At 36.5% G+C, this 15,087-nt stretch overlaps 1 protein-coding gene across 7 annotated transcripts in view; it reads right to left on the bottom strand.

Annotated features, from left to right (window-relative positions):
- GPATCH8 (G-patch domain containing 8) overlaps positions 1-15,087 on the bottom strand; it is a 75,275-nt gene that overhangs the window by 41,909 nt on the left and 18,279 nt on the right. For 3 of the 7 annotated variants that reach the window (XM_037067546.1, XM_037067555.1, XM_037067583.1), the window contains one exon: positions 9,375-9,447. The exons of 1 other annotated variant lie outside the window; for it this stretch is intronic. In XM_037067546.1, the coding sequence (XP_036923441.1) occupies positions 9,375-9,447 (73 nt within the window). Of the gene's footprint in view, positions 1-118; positions 135-9,374; positions 9,448-11,764; positions 11,783-15,087 lie in introns of those variants that run through there. 3 more of the 7 variants (XM_037067564.1, XM_037067575.1, XM_037067588.1) reach the window with 2 other exon arrangements.

The following is a 15,087-nucleotide window of genomic DNA, read 5'->3' as shown; positions in this document are numbered from 1 at the left end:
ATTTTCTCTGTAACTCTCATTTGGTAGCCAGGTTTTATTTCCAAACGCTGCTCACAATGCATGCCATCAGACCCTACACACCAAGTACTTGAACACAAAAATAAATGAGAATACCTACTCTCAAGGAACTTAAACCAATTTGTCAATTAAATATTCAGACTGGCTCTGACCACTGTGGCTCAACTGGCTGGGGATCATCCTGCAAAACAAAAGGTCACCAGTTTAATTCCTCATCAGGGCACGAATCTTGCCTGATTTGCAGGTTCAAGTCCTGGGTTGGTGGGGGAGCATACGAGACAACCAATGAATGTTTCTCTCTTACATCAATGTTTACCTACCTCTCTTCTCTCTAAAAATCAATAAATAAAATTTTAATGAATAAGTATTTAGATTGATCGCATAATTTTAAGCATGGAGGGAACACATAAAAGTATAAAACATGGTCTCTAACCTCAAGAAAACTTCCAAGTTTTACAATAGTTAAAAAAGCAAGACTTGGGGACTAGCAAGTAGTCCTGAAGGGCAGGAATGGTGTCTTACCTACTCTGCTTATGGCTGATGACATTTACAGCTGATACAGTTAAAATATATCATTAGCTCAATAAATATTTGTTGTCTTGTTGATTGAACCTTATAGACAGGATGAGATATGAAACAATGTAAGACCCCAACCTTATTTTTTTAACTTTTGAAATATTTTAATAAACACTAAGAGAGAACAAAAGCTGAATAAGGGAAATTCAAGTACAAAAATAAACCCACCTTACACAGTACAATTTTATGTCCTGCCACAGACCATTCCGTTCCCGAAGCCGCATGCCCTATTTCCCATCTACCTAGTGAAAAGGTATCTATCTGCACTGGAGCCCCAAGAACTGGCACTCTTTATAAAAACCTTGCATGGGTCAAAATAATTTTAAACGTTACCAAAAACATCCTGAAGAGACCAGGTTTAAATGTTAAAAGATGTTGGAGCCCTAAAATAAAGAACTGAAAGTCAGCAGTAAACTAGTAAACATAAAGACCTTACAAAGTCATGAGCCTAGAAATTCTATGCAGTGCCCAGTCTATGCTAGGTGACATTATCATTTGCACTAGAGCAAAGGGGTTTTCTTCGGTTTATTTATAGCAAAGGCTCAGTACAATTAAAAAAACCTGCCATGAGTTATCTCAATATGCCATAAATATGGCTATATTCCAGGTCAAATCATGTGGTTATTACAGAAAGTTCCATAAAAGAAACCAGCACAATGCCTGTACGCTGTCGAATCTGACACTACAGAATAAAGAGCCATTTATAACACAATTAAACTTGGCCCTTAAAGTTGCAACAGAATAAGAGATTCATTCATTTTGAAGGGTGAAGACACTGTACTAGCCATTCAGAACAGATGTGCTTTGCACAGCAATGGGAATTTAACACTACTGAAATGTACACTTAAAAATGGTTAAGATGGTAATTTTACATTGTGTTTTTATGACTAAAAAGAAAATTAAAAATGGGCTTTAATTTTCTCTTGTATTTTAAAAGAATAATGAATTTATGTGTTTATTAAGTGCTTAGCTATACCTGTTACCATAGAGATGGGGGTCAACTATGGATAAAACCTAATTCCTCCTTTCTTAAATTCACTGCCTGCCTGCCTGCAGGTTCTAGATGTACTTTAAAGTCTCTGAGGTTAACAGTGAAAAATTCTGGGATTCAAACAGATTGGCTAGTCCCTAAGAAATATCCCCCAAATTCTACTTCTTGTGTGCCTGAAGAGATTAACATTAACAATGATCCCAGGCATCTCTCAATAGGAAAAATACATATTTCAAGTAACAGGGAAAGATTCCAGTCTTCAGACTTTCTTCTGAGCAATCAGCTCTATTCAGTTCAACCCCACACTGACAACTATGCAAACCACAGGGATGAATTCTACCAGGTCATTTCTATTTCAGTTCTGATTACCCGACCTCTCTTTCGGACTATTACAAAATCTATGGTTTATGCTATACAAACTGTTCTTTATTGTATTTCTTATATGGTTTGCAACGAGTTCTTGTGCCACTGGGAAAACAAATTTAATAGTAAGCAAATCCTTTTATATTCCCCACAGAATAGGTTATTACTAATAAATATTAATTTGAAATATATTTATTGAACATCTGTTTTGTGTCACCACTGAGTGGAATTTGTAGAAGTGGAACTTAAAAAACAAAGGCTGGTTTCTCATCAGTTTGTGTAAATCTTTTACCTTAAGAAGGTTTTAAACATGAAAATGTCTTCCTCCATACCCCATCCTTATGTTCTCTTTACTCAGTGTATAACCCGATTTTCACATTTTGGTAGGCATTTAATGAAAATATTTTTTTTAGTGTTTTTAAATAAAATATATTTTCTTATAAAATACACTTTTTACTTTGTGTTCCTTTCATGTTTACATTTGGTCCTACTTTAAAATACCCATCTCTCTCTCTATATGAGAAAATTCTATAAATCTACTAACAAAGTTATGATGTAGTTGTTTGCTTCCTTATTTTCACAGTTTGAGATTTTTCACTCATTAAATTACTCAAAAAATAAACTGAAAATCTGTGTGTTCAATTTTCTATGAAGCCCAGGCTGTATCTTTTTAAAAAAAATTTTAGAAGAGAGGGGAAGCGAGGGAGAAAGAGAGGGAGAGAAACGTCATTGTGATTGCCTCTCACATGCCCCCCCACTGGGGATCTGGCCCGCATCCCAGGCATGTGCCTTGACTGGGAATTGAACCAGAGACCCTTCGGTTTGCAGTTCAGCACTCAATTCACTGAGCTACACCAGCCAGGGCATCCCCCGCTGTACCTTCACAATTTTGATGTCATCATACTGCATTACATTTGTTTGTTACATTTGTCTTCCTATTAGATAGGAGCCTGTGGAGGGCAGAGGGTATATATACAGAGGGAATATATAATCCTTGAACTCTTTTTAAAAAACATTTCTTTTTTTAGAGACATAGAAGGGAGGGGGAAAAGAGAGGGAGAGAAACATCAATTGGTAGCCTCTCACATGCACCCCAACCAGGAACTGAACCTGCAACCCAGGCATGTACCCTGGTCGGGAGTCGAACCAATGACTTTTCACTGTGTGGTATGACACCTAACCAACTGAACCACACCAGTCAGGGCATGCTGAACTCTTACGACTTAATACAGAGCTGGCATATTCTAAGGATTCAGTAAGTGTATGCAGGAAAAAAAAAAAAGCAGAAGCAACAAGAGATACATGTAAAGTGAATAGCAATTATTATAATTTAGGAGTTTATAGTCTAATGAAAGTTAAGAGATACATAAACACAAATTATACAAGGTAGAAATTAATGCCACAAGAAACATAAAGTATAAGAAATAATAAGGGAGGGAATTACAGTATTTTCTTTTTCCCAAGAGACCAATTACCAACCATCCCTAAAAATGAAGCCAAGGTTCTTACCATTCAATCTAGCCTAAGTTTGCAGTAAATATATACAAATCTATATTAATCATGAAGAATATATATGATCACTTCAAGTGCCCTAAGGTAAAAATATCACAAAGTTATATCCAATTTTTGGGCCAGAATAACTACTGTATATTTCAATTCTGGATTACCTGCATGCCTCACCACCATCATATCCTTCTAGAAGACAGATTTTATATCCATCATAGGATTATTAATTATAGCACAGGTTTTGGTACCATTATTCCACCCCTTATTTGTTATAAGTACTTGGGTCGAGTACTGCTCAGAATGTCAATTTCCTCATCTGTAAAATAGGAATGATACCTATCACAGAGGACTTAAGTTAGATAATCCATGTGCAAACACTAAGTAAACATTTAATAACTTCTTCTTAGAAAGGATTAACACTAAACTCAAGAAGCATGGGCTTGCTATTAGATGCATAAATTGACTGCATGTGGGGGACCTCTCCCCAGAAAAAAGAAATTATCTTGTAGAGAGCAGGCTGCTTGTAGTACAGGCTTCCCATTAGGTTAGTGCTCTAGGAACCTATGTGTAGCAGTGTACCAGCTGGCGTTGTTGTGAGAGGCTGCATTAGGCTTCAGTGAATTTTTTTGGAAGACTCTTTCAATGCATTTGCCCATTTCACATTGGGTGATTTACCAGTGTACTTGCCCACACCATGCTGAGTGTTCAGCAGTTTCTGACTAGAAACAGCATGACCCCATGCTCCTCCCTCCCTATTTACCTGATTTCGCCCCCAGAGACTTTTTTTTAAAATTTCTCAGGGTGAAATAAAAGTCCTCAAAAGTAAACATTTTGCCAATACAGAACAGGTGAAACAAAAAATGGCAGAAGCACTAAAAGGCATCAAAACGGACAAGTTCAAACACTGTTTTGAGCAGTGGGAAAAATGTCTCAATAGGTGTACTGCAACAAATGGAGAGTACTTTGAAGGTGACTTAAGTTTTAACATGTAAAAATAAATAACAAAAATTTTTTATAAAGAAATACTGTTTTTTTGGGGGGGTCCCACCTCGTGCAGTATGCTTCAAGGTTGATTTGTTATTATCCTTTATATTTATAGCTTCTTTTCCATTTCCATTGCTATCACTCTATTCTAGGCCTTCAACTCATACTCAAACAACTCCCTAAATGGTTTTCCATCTTCATTTTCAGACATATTTTGACTAGACTAGTATTTAACTTCTATTGTAAATATCCTGGTTGGTATACTCAAAAGAACAGATCACAAATCACAGAATTTGGGACTCATTTTAGCATTACCACTAGTATATTTTGGAACCTTAAACCCAATCTTCATCTGTAAAACTAGGTTTGATTAAATTATCTTTAACATCTCTTGCTATACAGTCTACCTCTCCTGCCCTGGCTCGGTAGCTCAGTTGGTTAGAGCATCACCGACACACTAAGGTTGAGGGTTCAATCCTCAGTCAGGGCACATACAAAAATCAAGCAACAAATGCATAATTAAGTGGAACAGCAAACTGTTGTCTCTATCTTTTTAAAATCAATAAACAGAAAATTAAAAATTAAAGTCTATAACTCTCCTCTCCTCAGATCAAAAACTGCCCCTGGCTTACAAAAAATAAAATTCCAAATTGGAAGAGCATTAAAGCCTTGCATATTCAGTGTGGTAGCTAACAACATGGGTTCTGGAGTCATAACAACCAAAATCTTAATTCTTTTTTAATGCATATGTTATTATGCTGTTAGTTGTCCCCATTTTCCCGTCTCCCTCCCACTAGTGCCCCTTTCCCTCCAGCAATGCCCCCTCCCCCCCGGTTCATGTCCATGGGTTGTGCGTCTTAAGTTCTTTGGCCTCTCCATTTCCCACGCTATTCTTAACTTGCCCATCTATTTTGCTCCTACCATTTATGCTTCTTGATCCCTACACCATTTCCCCCTTTCTTCCCCTTCCCCCTCCTAGTTGATAACTCTCCAAATGATACCCATATCTATGATTTGGTTCCTGTTCTGGTTGTTTGCTTAGTTTCTTCTTATTTTTATGTTTTTAGATTCAGTTGTTAATAGTTATTATTTTAATGTTCATAGTTTTGATTTTCTTTTTCTTAAGTAAGTCCCTTTAACATGTCATATAAGAAGCACTTGGTGATGATGTATTCCTTTAGCTTTATCTTGTCTGGGAAGCACTTTATCTGCCCTCCCATTATAAATTATAGCTTTGATGGATAGAGTAATCTAGGTTGTAGGTCCTTGTTTTTCATCACTTTGAATACTTTTTGCCTGTCCCTTCTTGCCTGAAAAGTTTCTTTTGAGAAATCAGCTGATAGTCTAATGGGAACTCCCCTGTAGGTAACTCCCTGTTTTTCTCTTGCTGCTTGTAAGATTCTCTTTTTATCTTTAACCTTTGGCATTTTAATTATGATGTGGCTTGGTGTGGGCTTTTAGGTCCAACTTGATTGGGACTCTCTGTACTTCCTGGACTTGCATGTCTATTTCCTTTACCAAATTAGGGAAATTTTCTTTCACTATTTTTTTCAAATAGATTTCCAATTTCTTGCTCTTTCTCTTCTTCTTCTGGCACCCCCTATGATGCAAATGTTGGACCTCTCGAAGTTGTCCCAGAGGCTGCTTATACTGCCCTCACTTTTTTGTATTCTTTTTTTTTCCTTCTTTTATCCTGATTGGTTGTTTTTTGCTTCCTTACATTCCAAATCATTGATTTGATTCTTAGTTTCTTCCACTCTACCTATTGTTTCCCTGTAAATTGTTCTTTATTTCTATAATCAGTGAATCCTGACTGAATTTTCTAACTGAATTTTTTTTATACTGCTGAGGTCCTCACTAAGTTCCTTGAGTGTTCTTATAACAAGCGTTTTGAACTCTGCATCTGATAGATTATCTCCATTTCATGTAGCTCTTTTCCTGGAGTTTTGAGCTGTTCTTTCATTTGGGCCATGTTTCTGTCTCCTCATTTTGGCAGCCTCCCTGTCTTTATTTCTATGTATTAGGTTGAACTGCTTTGACTCCATCTCTTGGTAGCATGGCCTAATGTAGTAGATATCCCATAGGGTCCACTGGCACAGCCTTCCTTATCACCCTAGCTGGGTACTCGAGGTACACCCTTCATGTGGGCTGAGTACACCCTCCTCTTGTAGTTGAGCCTTGCTTTCTGGTGGCAGATCAATGGGAGGGAGTTACCCAGGACAGTCAGCTGCAAGGACTGGCTGTGACCACTTACCATCAACATCTGCCCTCTATGGAGGATCAGATGTGCAGAAGCAGGGTGGCGGTGCTATGAAGTGGTTTGTAGCTGTCCAGTGAGTGCTCTGGCCCGGGGGTTTCCTGAGTGGTGCAGCCCAAGGTCAGCACCCACCTGTGTTTTGCCCAGGCCACCCTTCCTGAGTTATAAAGCAACACAGGAAGGCTGCTACTTTCACTGGGCTTGGATATTCCCAGGCAAAGCCAAGGTGTGAAACTAAGCTAGCTGGTGCTAGTGCCTGTCTGGAGCTCACTGAGGCCAGCTGCTGCTTGTTTGGTAAGATTTAGGAAGATGTGAAGCATGAGACAAGACCACTTACTCATACGGAAAAGCAGCTTGGGTGGGATGGAGTATCTAAGGATCTCCAAGGTGGGTCAACCTGTTACCAGGTTGATGGAGTCTCAAATATGGCATCAGCCTGCCAGCTCTGTAGCTCTGCAGGGGGAGGGCTCATGAAAAGAACAATAGCTTCTGCCTGCCTTGATGCCAGATACTTCAGCCTCTCCTCATATGCCACTGGTACCCTGCAAGCTGCCACCCCAGTGCTGGAACTCAGGGGCAGTGAGTCTGAATAGGTGAATCCATGTATGGGTTTGTTTTTTTTTAAAGATTTTATTTATTTATCTTTAGAGGGGGAGGGAAGGATAGAAGGAGAGAAATATTGGTGTATGGTTGCCTCTCGTGTGTCCCCCACTGGCCTGCAACCCAGGCATGTGCCCTGACTGGGAATCAAACCGCAATCCTTTGGTTCACAGGCCTGCGCTCAATCCACCGAGCTACACCAGCCAGGGCCATGTGTGGGTTTTTTAAGAGACACTGCTTGGGGCTCCAGAATTTTCTTCCACTGACTTAATCCCTACTAGTTTTTGTAGCCAGAAGTTGTGAGGACTTATCTTCCTGACACGGGAATCCTGGTGTGGGGCTGTGACCTCTTACTCCCAAGATATCCCTCCTGAATTTTTATCTACCACACGTGGGTGAGAGACTAGCCTGTTCCGCGTCTGCGCCCCTCCTATAAATCTTGATGGATGTGGTTTCTTTAATTCCATATTTGTCAAACAAGTTTCCATTTAACTCGATTTCTGATGTTTCTGAGTGATGATTGTTCAATTTTAGTTGTAATTCTGATGTGGTTGTGCAAAAGGGGCGAGCCATGTTTGCCTATGCCGCCATCTTAAATTTTGAATTCTGATACTGTTATTTAGTGATTGTTTATTCTTGGGCAACTTTCTAGACTTCTCTAAACCTCAGTTTCTTTTTCTGCAAAATGGGGACAGTAATTATCTCACATATTTGCTGTAAGATTAAATGAGATCTGTTAAGTGCTTAGTACATAGTAAATACTCAGTAAGTACTAGATTTGTGCCTATTCAAACCAACTTGCCATTACTGCCTTCTAGTTATGGTTTCCAAACTACTCCTGGAGACAAAGAACTTTACTTCAACCAAAATAACTGTGGTAGCCCCTTCCTTTTATATGTTAAGGTTCAACATTAAAAAAATATTTGGGGAGGTTTTTCTGCCAAAAAATAAATGTATAAAATCCACTGCATGGATTTTACTCAGGGCATTCTCTGATCCAGCCGGCCATGCTCTTTGCCGAATATAATTACCTTGTATTTGGTAATACCTATTATTCCTCCCTCCTTAACACTCTACTGTGAAGTCTTCCCTAGTCATCACTCTTCTGAGCCCCTTAACATGCACTTGAGTTAAGACTTCCCATTCAAATTATGAAAATTCCTTTCCAAAAAGCAAATAATTAGTCAACAGTAGCACCCCTCTCCCCAAAGACCCCTATACAACGAGACCCCCCATAACCAGATGTAGAAGTACTGCACAATGATTCCCATCATTTCTGCGGCAGTGTTCACTTCACAGGTGCAAAGAATAAACAGCAGCCTTTGAATACGAGGGAGGAATAAAGTGAGAGAAGTTGGCTGGTTTCCAACCAGCAAGAACGTGGAGAAATATTACTATTTTGTTTTTATCCAAATTATTAGTATATTAAAAGAAAAATAAATGCCATGGAAACTCTATGCCACACATTTCCCACAGACTGATCTGAACCTGAGAAATGACCTTTCTGCTTAGAGAGCAGCAGGAAACCTCTGCTTCCATCTTATGTTTCATGTGAAATGTGTTAATTTTTCTCTTTACTACTACATAGAATCTGATTGCAGAGAAAAAGAGCCAAGGCAAGAACCAGTTTTGGGGAGAATGTGTGTGTATGCGGGGGAGGGAGGGGAGACAATAGCACAATTAAACTCTGCTGTTGAATGGTTCCCATATTTATAATACCGAAGCCACAATGGAACACCACTAAATGACACAAAGCATACCCTGCTACTATGTATTTCTTTTATTCCACCCACCCATTACCTCCATAAAAAAAATTTAAAACAGGTTGAGCCATAGACAATATCTCTGAACAGAAAGTATTCATGACACAGAAGCTTAATCTTACAAATTATTAGTTTAATAGTAACTTAAAATACAGGTATAGGAAAAACAGACTATTCTAGAAGGGGGAAAGCAGATGGTAAAAAAAAAAACCCAAACACTTTTTTAAGAAGGACAACAAATACATTCAGGCACAAGATCTGCATCTGAAACATTGTTTTCTTTCTCTCTTTCTTTTTGTACATTCAAAAAACTTACCCTGAAGAGATTTTCCCAATCCCTGGCCCAGCTTCCACCCATGTTTCTGGAGTAAGCGATGTCCAATATTATCCTGACAGACAGAACAGAGAGACAAACCAAAAATATTCCAATAATATATTCTTCCCTTCCTAGTGACATATAAACAGGTGATGAGCAAGAGATTAAGTCTACATATATGCATGCAAAAAAGGTGCTAATAGTAGGGTAAATGTATCCAATAAAGGGACATTAATGTAAAAAGAAATGCTGGCTAGTATTTTATATAAAAAGAATATAGAGGGTGAGGGTCCTTTCTGATGGTGTGCTGGGCAACTTTTTTACATAACATTTTAAAAAGGAGAAAAAGGGGAAAGGGGAAAAGAAGGAAGAATACATTTATGAAGTTTTAAACTAACATTAAAAAAGCATAAAAATCAAGGTACTTATACAATCATATCCACCACCTAGACAGCACCGCTTTAAGATTTTTTTTAAAAAAGAAGATCTACGTTGTGTTTAGTTATTTTGTTCATGTGTCAGGCTTTCATGATACAAAGTAAGTTGTAAGTGTAAGACTGCCCCACCACTAGAAATGAAAACACAATCAGAGCAAAATCCAGGCTAGACTTGATTGGTTTTTAAATATATATAAAATATAAATATTTAACTAGCATGCAGCCAATATTAAACTGAAAAAACAGTGAGGTTAGTAAAACAAGAAATTAAATTGATTAAACAGAAAAATAAAATGAGCTCAAGCACAGACTGAGTGATGCATTTCAACATGTAATCTAACAAAAATGCTAAAATGTTAGAATGAAACAGGCCTAGCAGTAAGTTAACAGTAAAGAACCATTAGTGCATGTAGGGGGAAAAAACCAATATACATAATGTCTCATCTTCCTAGGAGCACACTGGAAAAAGTACTTCAATATAAATTGTATGAAAAGACACCAGAGACAACAATTAAATGTCAGCTTTTGTGTAAGGAGTCACAATCTTAGAAACCTCTGCATACCTCTGTCTTGTTCTTTGCTTTTTTACAAATACTGTCCAATATAGAGAGAAAGCTAAAATAACCATTAACTATATCAGATAAAATTATGCTACTTATCCAAAGGAAGGCATTTAAAAATTATAAACACAGTGTTCTATATGTATTAAAATTTATTTTACAGTGCTAATCTGGTATCACCATTTGAAAATAACTTTGTATTTCCCAAAATCAATTTTAAGAAAAGCTAACAAAACCATAAAACTGTATAAAAATCAAATATCTCATATGAAACGGTTTTTCATCTTTTAACTCCGTATCAATGGTAAAACACTCTTTGGAGCTATAGAGGAAAGAAAAAAGTTGTTTTACTGTTACTTCCTCTGACAGAAAGTGAGAAGTGGAAGATTAACCTTCCCCAATGTTCTGTTTTGTTTAAAGGACAATTTTCTTCTACGAGTTTACGACAGCATACAAACTGGAAAACTGAGCTGAGTAGCTGATTACTTCACTGATGGAGGAAAAAGAGATCAGGAGATCTTTTAAAAAATAAAAATGAAGCAAAAGATAATGAAAAACTTGTTTCTAAAACAAAAGATACTACTGTTTTAAATATATGTATGTATGTGAGTATATGTATGATATTATGTGAGTATATTATGATATTTCATAATACTGTATGTGCATATGTGTATGTATATACCTACATACATACACATATGCACATACAATATCATTATGAAACAAAAAAGGTCACTAGGAATTTTTTGCTAGGAATGGAAAGAATTAGAAAATGCTATGATTATATGTGATGCCAGGTGATGACTTCCATGTCATTATATACATCACAAATACTTGATCTAACTTTGCTGCCTCTTCTTCCCCTCTCTCCTCCCAAATGAATTGTCAGGAAAAGCATCTTTTTAACCAGTACTGCGTACTTAAATATTTATAAATAACCTCACTGTAAAAAAAATAATAAAAGTCTTAATGTAAGCAATGCTAGCAGAAAATGAAAAGGTGAAGAGGCCTTTATTACACTACTATGAAAATAAACTTACCTGTATATACAATCCTTATTTTATACCATAACTCCTACAACTGAGTAACCACACACAGGACAAAGAAAGCAGAATGATTCTTAAGATTATGTGGTTGATTAAATTATTGTTTAATCTTTAATAGACTACTATTATAACTGTACTTCTTGGCACAGAGATTCATGGTATTAAACCATGCTGACAAAAATTGCTGCCCCCTTTTTTATTTAAGAAAACTCAATCTTTGGCTAAGTGGAGATGAGACATTATGCTGACTGTGTTATATTATGAATGCACTAAAATAAACAGACAGATGAAGCAGTATGCTATTTCCAAAAGCAGTGCAAGTGGAGTGAAAGCATTTCCATACGAACCTGGCTTTAAAAACTGGGCTGTCAAAAGAACAGTTAAATGTAACACAAAGTAAGAAACTGTCCATTCACTAATGGTCGTTTTTTTTTTTTGTCTTGTTTTCAATTCACTGCTTGCAATTAATGTATTTACTAAAGAGTGAAAGCATAAGTAAATTCACGAGTCAAGACCAGCTGAGAGGTTCAAGAGCAGCGTGTTGTGACTGACAACAGTGAAAGGAAAAGCAAATGTTAAAGGGAGAGGGAGAAAAAAGAAAAATTTAGAGTTATACACATTAGCACCACTTTTACAAAACCACTCAAGATGGCTGTCACCTTCTCAAAAAAGCTACTGCCATGAAATGGCAGTGGCCGTTCTCTTCTAAAACTTTAGGTGAAAACTGTTCTTTAATTAAATCTACTTTCCCAAGTATGAACAGGTAATAAATTGTTGGAAACTATATTAAAATCATGAACATGCCACTCTATGGCCTTGTGATTATAACAAAGGCAACAGAAAGAGCAGACATAAATCCCAGAACCTCTCATTCACCAACCTCCTGGATTAAGCGATGCCTGCCAGGGCAGATCTGGCCCCTTCCTATCATCCCAGACTACCTGCTTTTGGAGGAATAAAGGCAGCTCTGTGACTCTGCTGAAAGGGCTAGTACTCAATACGGCCCCTTTTCCTACGAAAAAAGAAAAGTTCTACAGACACCTGTCAAAAATCCAATAGGTTTAAGGATGAGGGACACCACAAGGAAGGCACACCAAAATACCTTCCTACAAAATAGAGCAGACTTGTCTACCTCTGAAATGATCAAAATGTTCACTGAACAATCACTGTGAAAAAATAAGAGATTCAACTGCCAGCCTGTGAAAATAATTAACCTACTCTCTCTGTTTAGGGTTGTGGTTTTGCCAATTATTCTCATCAATATTATTTATAGCCCAAATAGGTAACATAACAAGAGCAGTGAGCACTAAATTAACTTCTGAAATAGTAACAACTACTATTTCAGTCCCTCTAATAGTTGACTAAATTATCTTTCAGTTTTTTATTTTTTTAAAGATTTTATTTACTTATTTTTAGAAAGATGGAGATCAAACCCACAACCCAAACATGTGCCCTGACTGGGAATCTACACAGCAGCCCTTTGCTTTGCAGGACGATGCCCAACCAACTAAGCCACACTGGTTAGGGCTTCAGTTTTTTATTTTTAAACAGAATATAAAATTTGGTGTTTAATTATAATCTTGTAGGACCAAAAATAAATAGAAAAGAAAAAATTTCCTTTTTAAGCACAGTCTGGTTTATGACCTACTGAGGGGCACAAGAGCCTAATTTAAATGCACATGGAAGAACTACGGGAAAATACTAATTGTAAAATTAATAAAGCAACTGAATTTTGACCCAAGGGTGGCAGGCAAAAAGCTGGTTTTCTAAAACCTGTTAGTTACTGTCCATGCTCAGAACTCCAAAATGGCGGCAGGGGGGCATTTTCTCTGGCTAGGCATGAAGTTCTCCTTAATTCTGATGAAACTATGAAGCTGAGCTGAAAATCCAAATTATTTTCACCTAAATTACTCAGTTAGCTTTTAAAATATTTTTTCTAGTTCAAAAGTTAAATGTATAATAAAATGCTACATTTTTATTCTTTGTTCCCTTGTAATATCTGTATAAAAATAAAATTTTAGGTAAGATTTTTAAAAGAAAGTATATTATGAACTACTAACATGCTAAAAATACATCAGCAAAAATTTTTTAACTGTAAAAAACCATTATTGTTTCAGTCATCCCTCAACATTTCTATTTATTAAATATCAGGTAGAAAACTTCACCAGGAAATTTTGCTCTGCTGCATAAAGCTCTATACCGTTCAGAGAAACAACAGTCATTTTGGCAACAGCACCACCAATCTGTATAATGCGGGCCTGCCAAAAACACGCATAAAAATTTACTTTATTATATGGGGTTCACTCAAAGTTTTAGAATAGCAATCATGTATCAAGAGAAACTGTTCTACAATTATGTCATGACTGAATTAATATTAATTCCACATTGAATTTTTAGTTGACAGCCACAGGTAATTTATACCATTTAGTCTATGTTCAACAGTGACAAAAATGGTTAAGTCTCTTGAGTGGATTGTAAGCTTTGCTGATTGTGTATTAAAGACTCTATAAGCAAAAACCAAATGCTACTAAGGTGAACCCATGCAAACAAGTTGTAAAAATTCCCAAAACAAAAAATCTATATAGCTCACTACAGATGACACAATGAAGACTAGAGAGAAAACCATATAGTAATGCTACACCATTCAGCTCCAAGAAGCACATTATTTATAGTGCAGTCCACATATGGTCACTGCTAAATGTCAAATCAGCAGTCTTACAGAGTTACAGTTTGGAACTAGTGGAGTCCACAGATCTAAACAGATAGGTTAGAGGACAAAACCCAATTACACATAGACTTCTAAATCCTTAGTGAACAAAGTGAACATCAGCAACTGGAATTTGGAAACTTACATTAATTTTTAAAACCTGCTTGGTCAACCTGACAACTACAAAGAACAGGATTTTAATCAGTCAGGTAGAACAAAGACCAACGATTAGTTGATGGGTAGTTTTACTTCCAACTGCAACAATGACAATGTAGTTTAAGTCTATGATGCAGGCATTCTGCTTCATGTACACCTTGTAATCACTCAGCTGATTTCTTGTCTTCTTTCGTGGGTAAAGGCCATATAAAACTGTATATCCTAAATCACACCAATCAATTCTTAGAACTATGGTGCAATCCTAGATTAGACAATCCATGGGTTTAGATTAAGTTTTGTTTTCTAAATATTTTATCTCTAAGTATGTGAAGGTCATAATTATTATAGTTGGGACCTAAAAATCTCATAAAGCAATAACAAAATTCAAGTTCTATAAAGTTTTTTGTAATAAGGGTAAAATGTTAACATTTTCCACGTTCTCTTTAACTCATATATTCAAACTGTCTAATGATTCTTTCATAATTTTCTTAGAATGGTATTTTATTCTTGACCAGAAATTTTACTGAAAGATATTTAAATATATCTTTATAACAAAGACTATGAAATACTTTACAAATGCTAGATTTTTCAGTGTTTTCCACATTTCCTGATTGAAATTAAAATAACTGTATTATCTCACTAACAAATGTAAGCTTCAGAAGTTTACTAGAAGCATGACGCATTATGGCATCTTGTATCTCATTTACCATCTTGCTGGTTTACAACAAATTTACCCTATTACAAAACAAAAAGACCTTAATCCTATACTCACAATAACCTTTCAAACAGGCAAATTCTTGGCACAAA

The sequence above is a fragment of the Sturnira hondurensis genome, unplaced genomic scaffold (assembly GCF_014824575.4).
Source record: "Sturnira hondurensis isolate 20B ecotype Veracruz unplaced genomic scaffold, ASM1482457v3 Scaffold0001221, whole genome shotgun sequence".
NCBI classification, from domain to species: Eukaryota; Metazoa; Chordata; class Mammalia; order Chiroptera; family Phyllostomidae; genus Sturnira; species Sturnira hondurensis.
The sequence above is the reverse complement of the archived record's forward strand: the minus strand, read 5'-3'. Positions and strand labels throughout refer to the sequence as shown.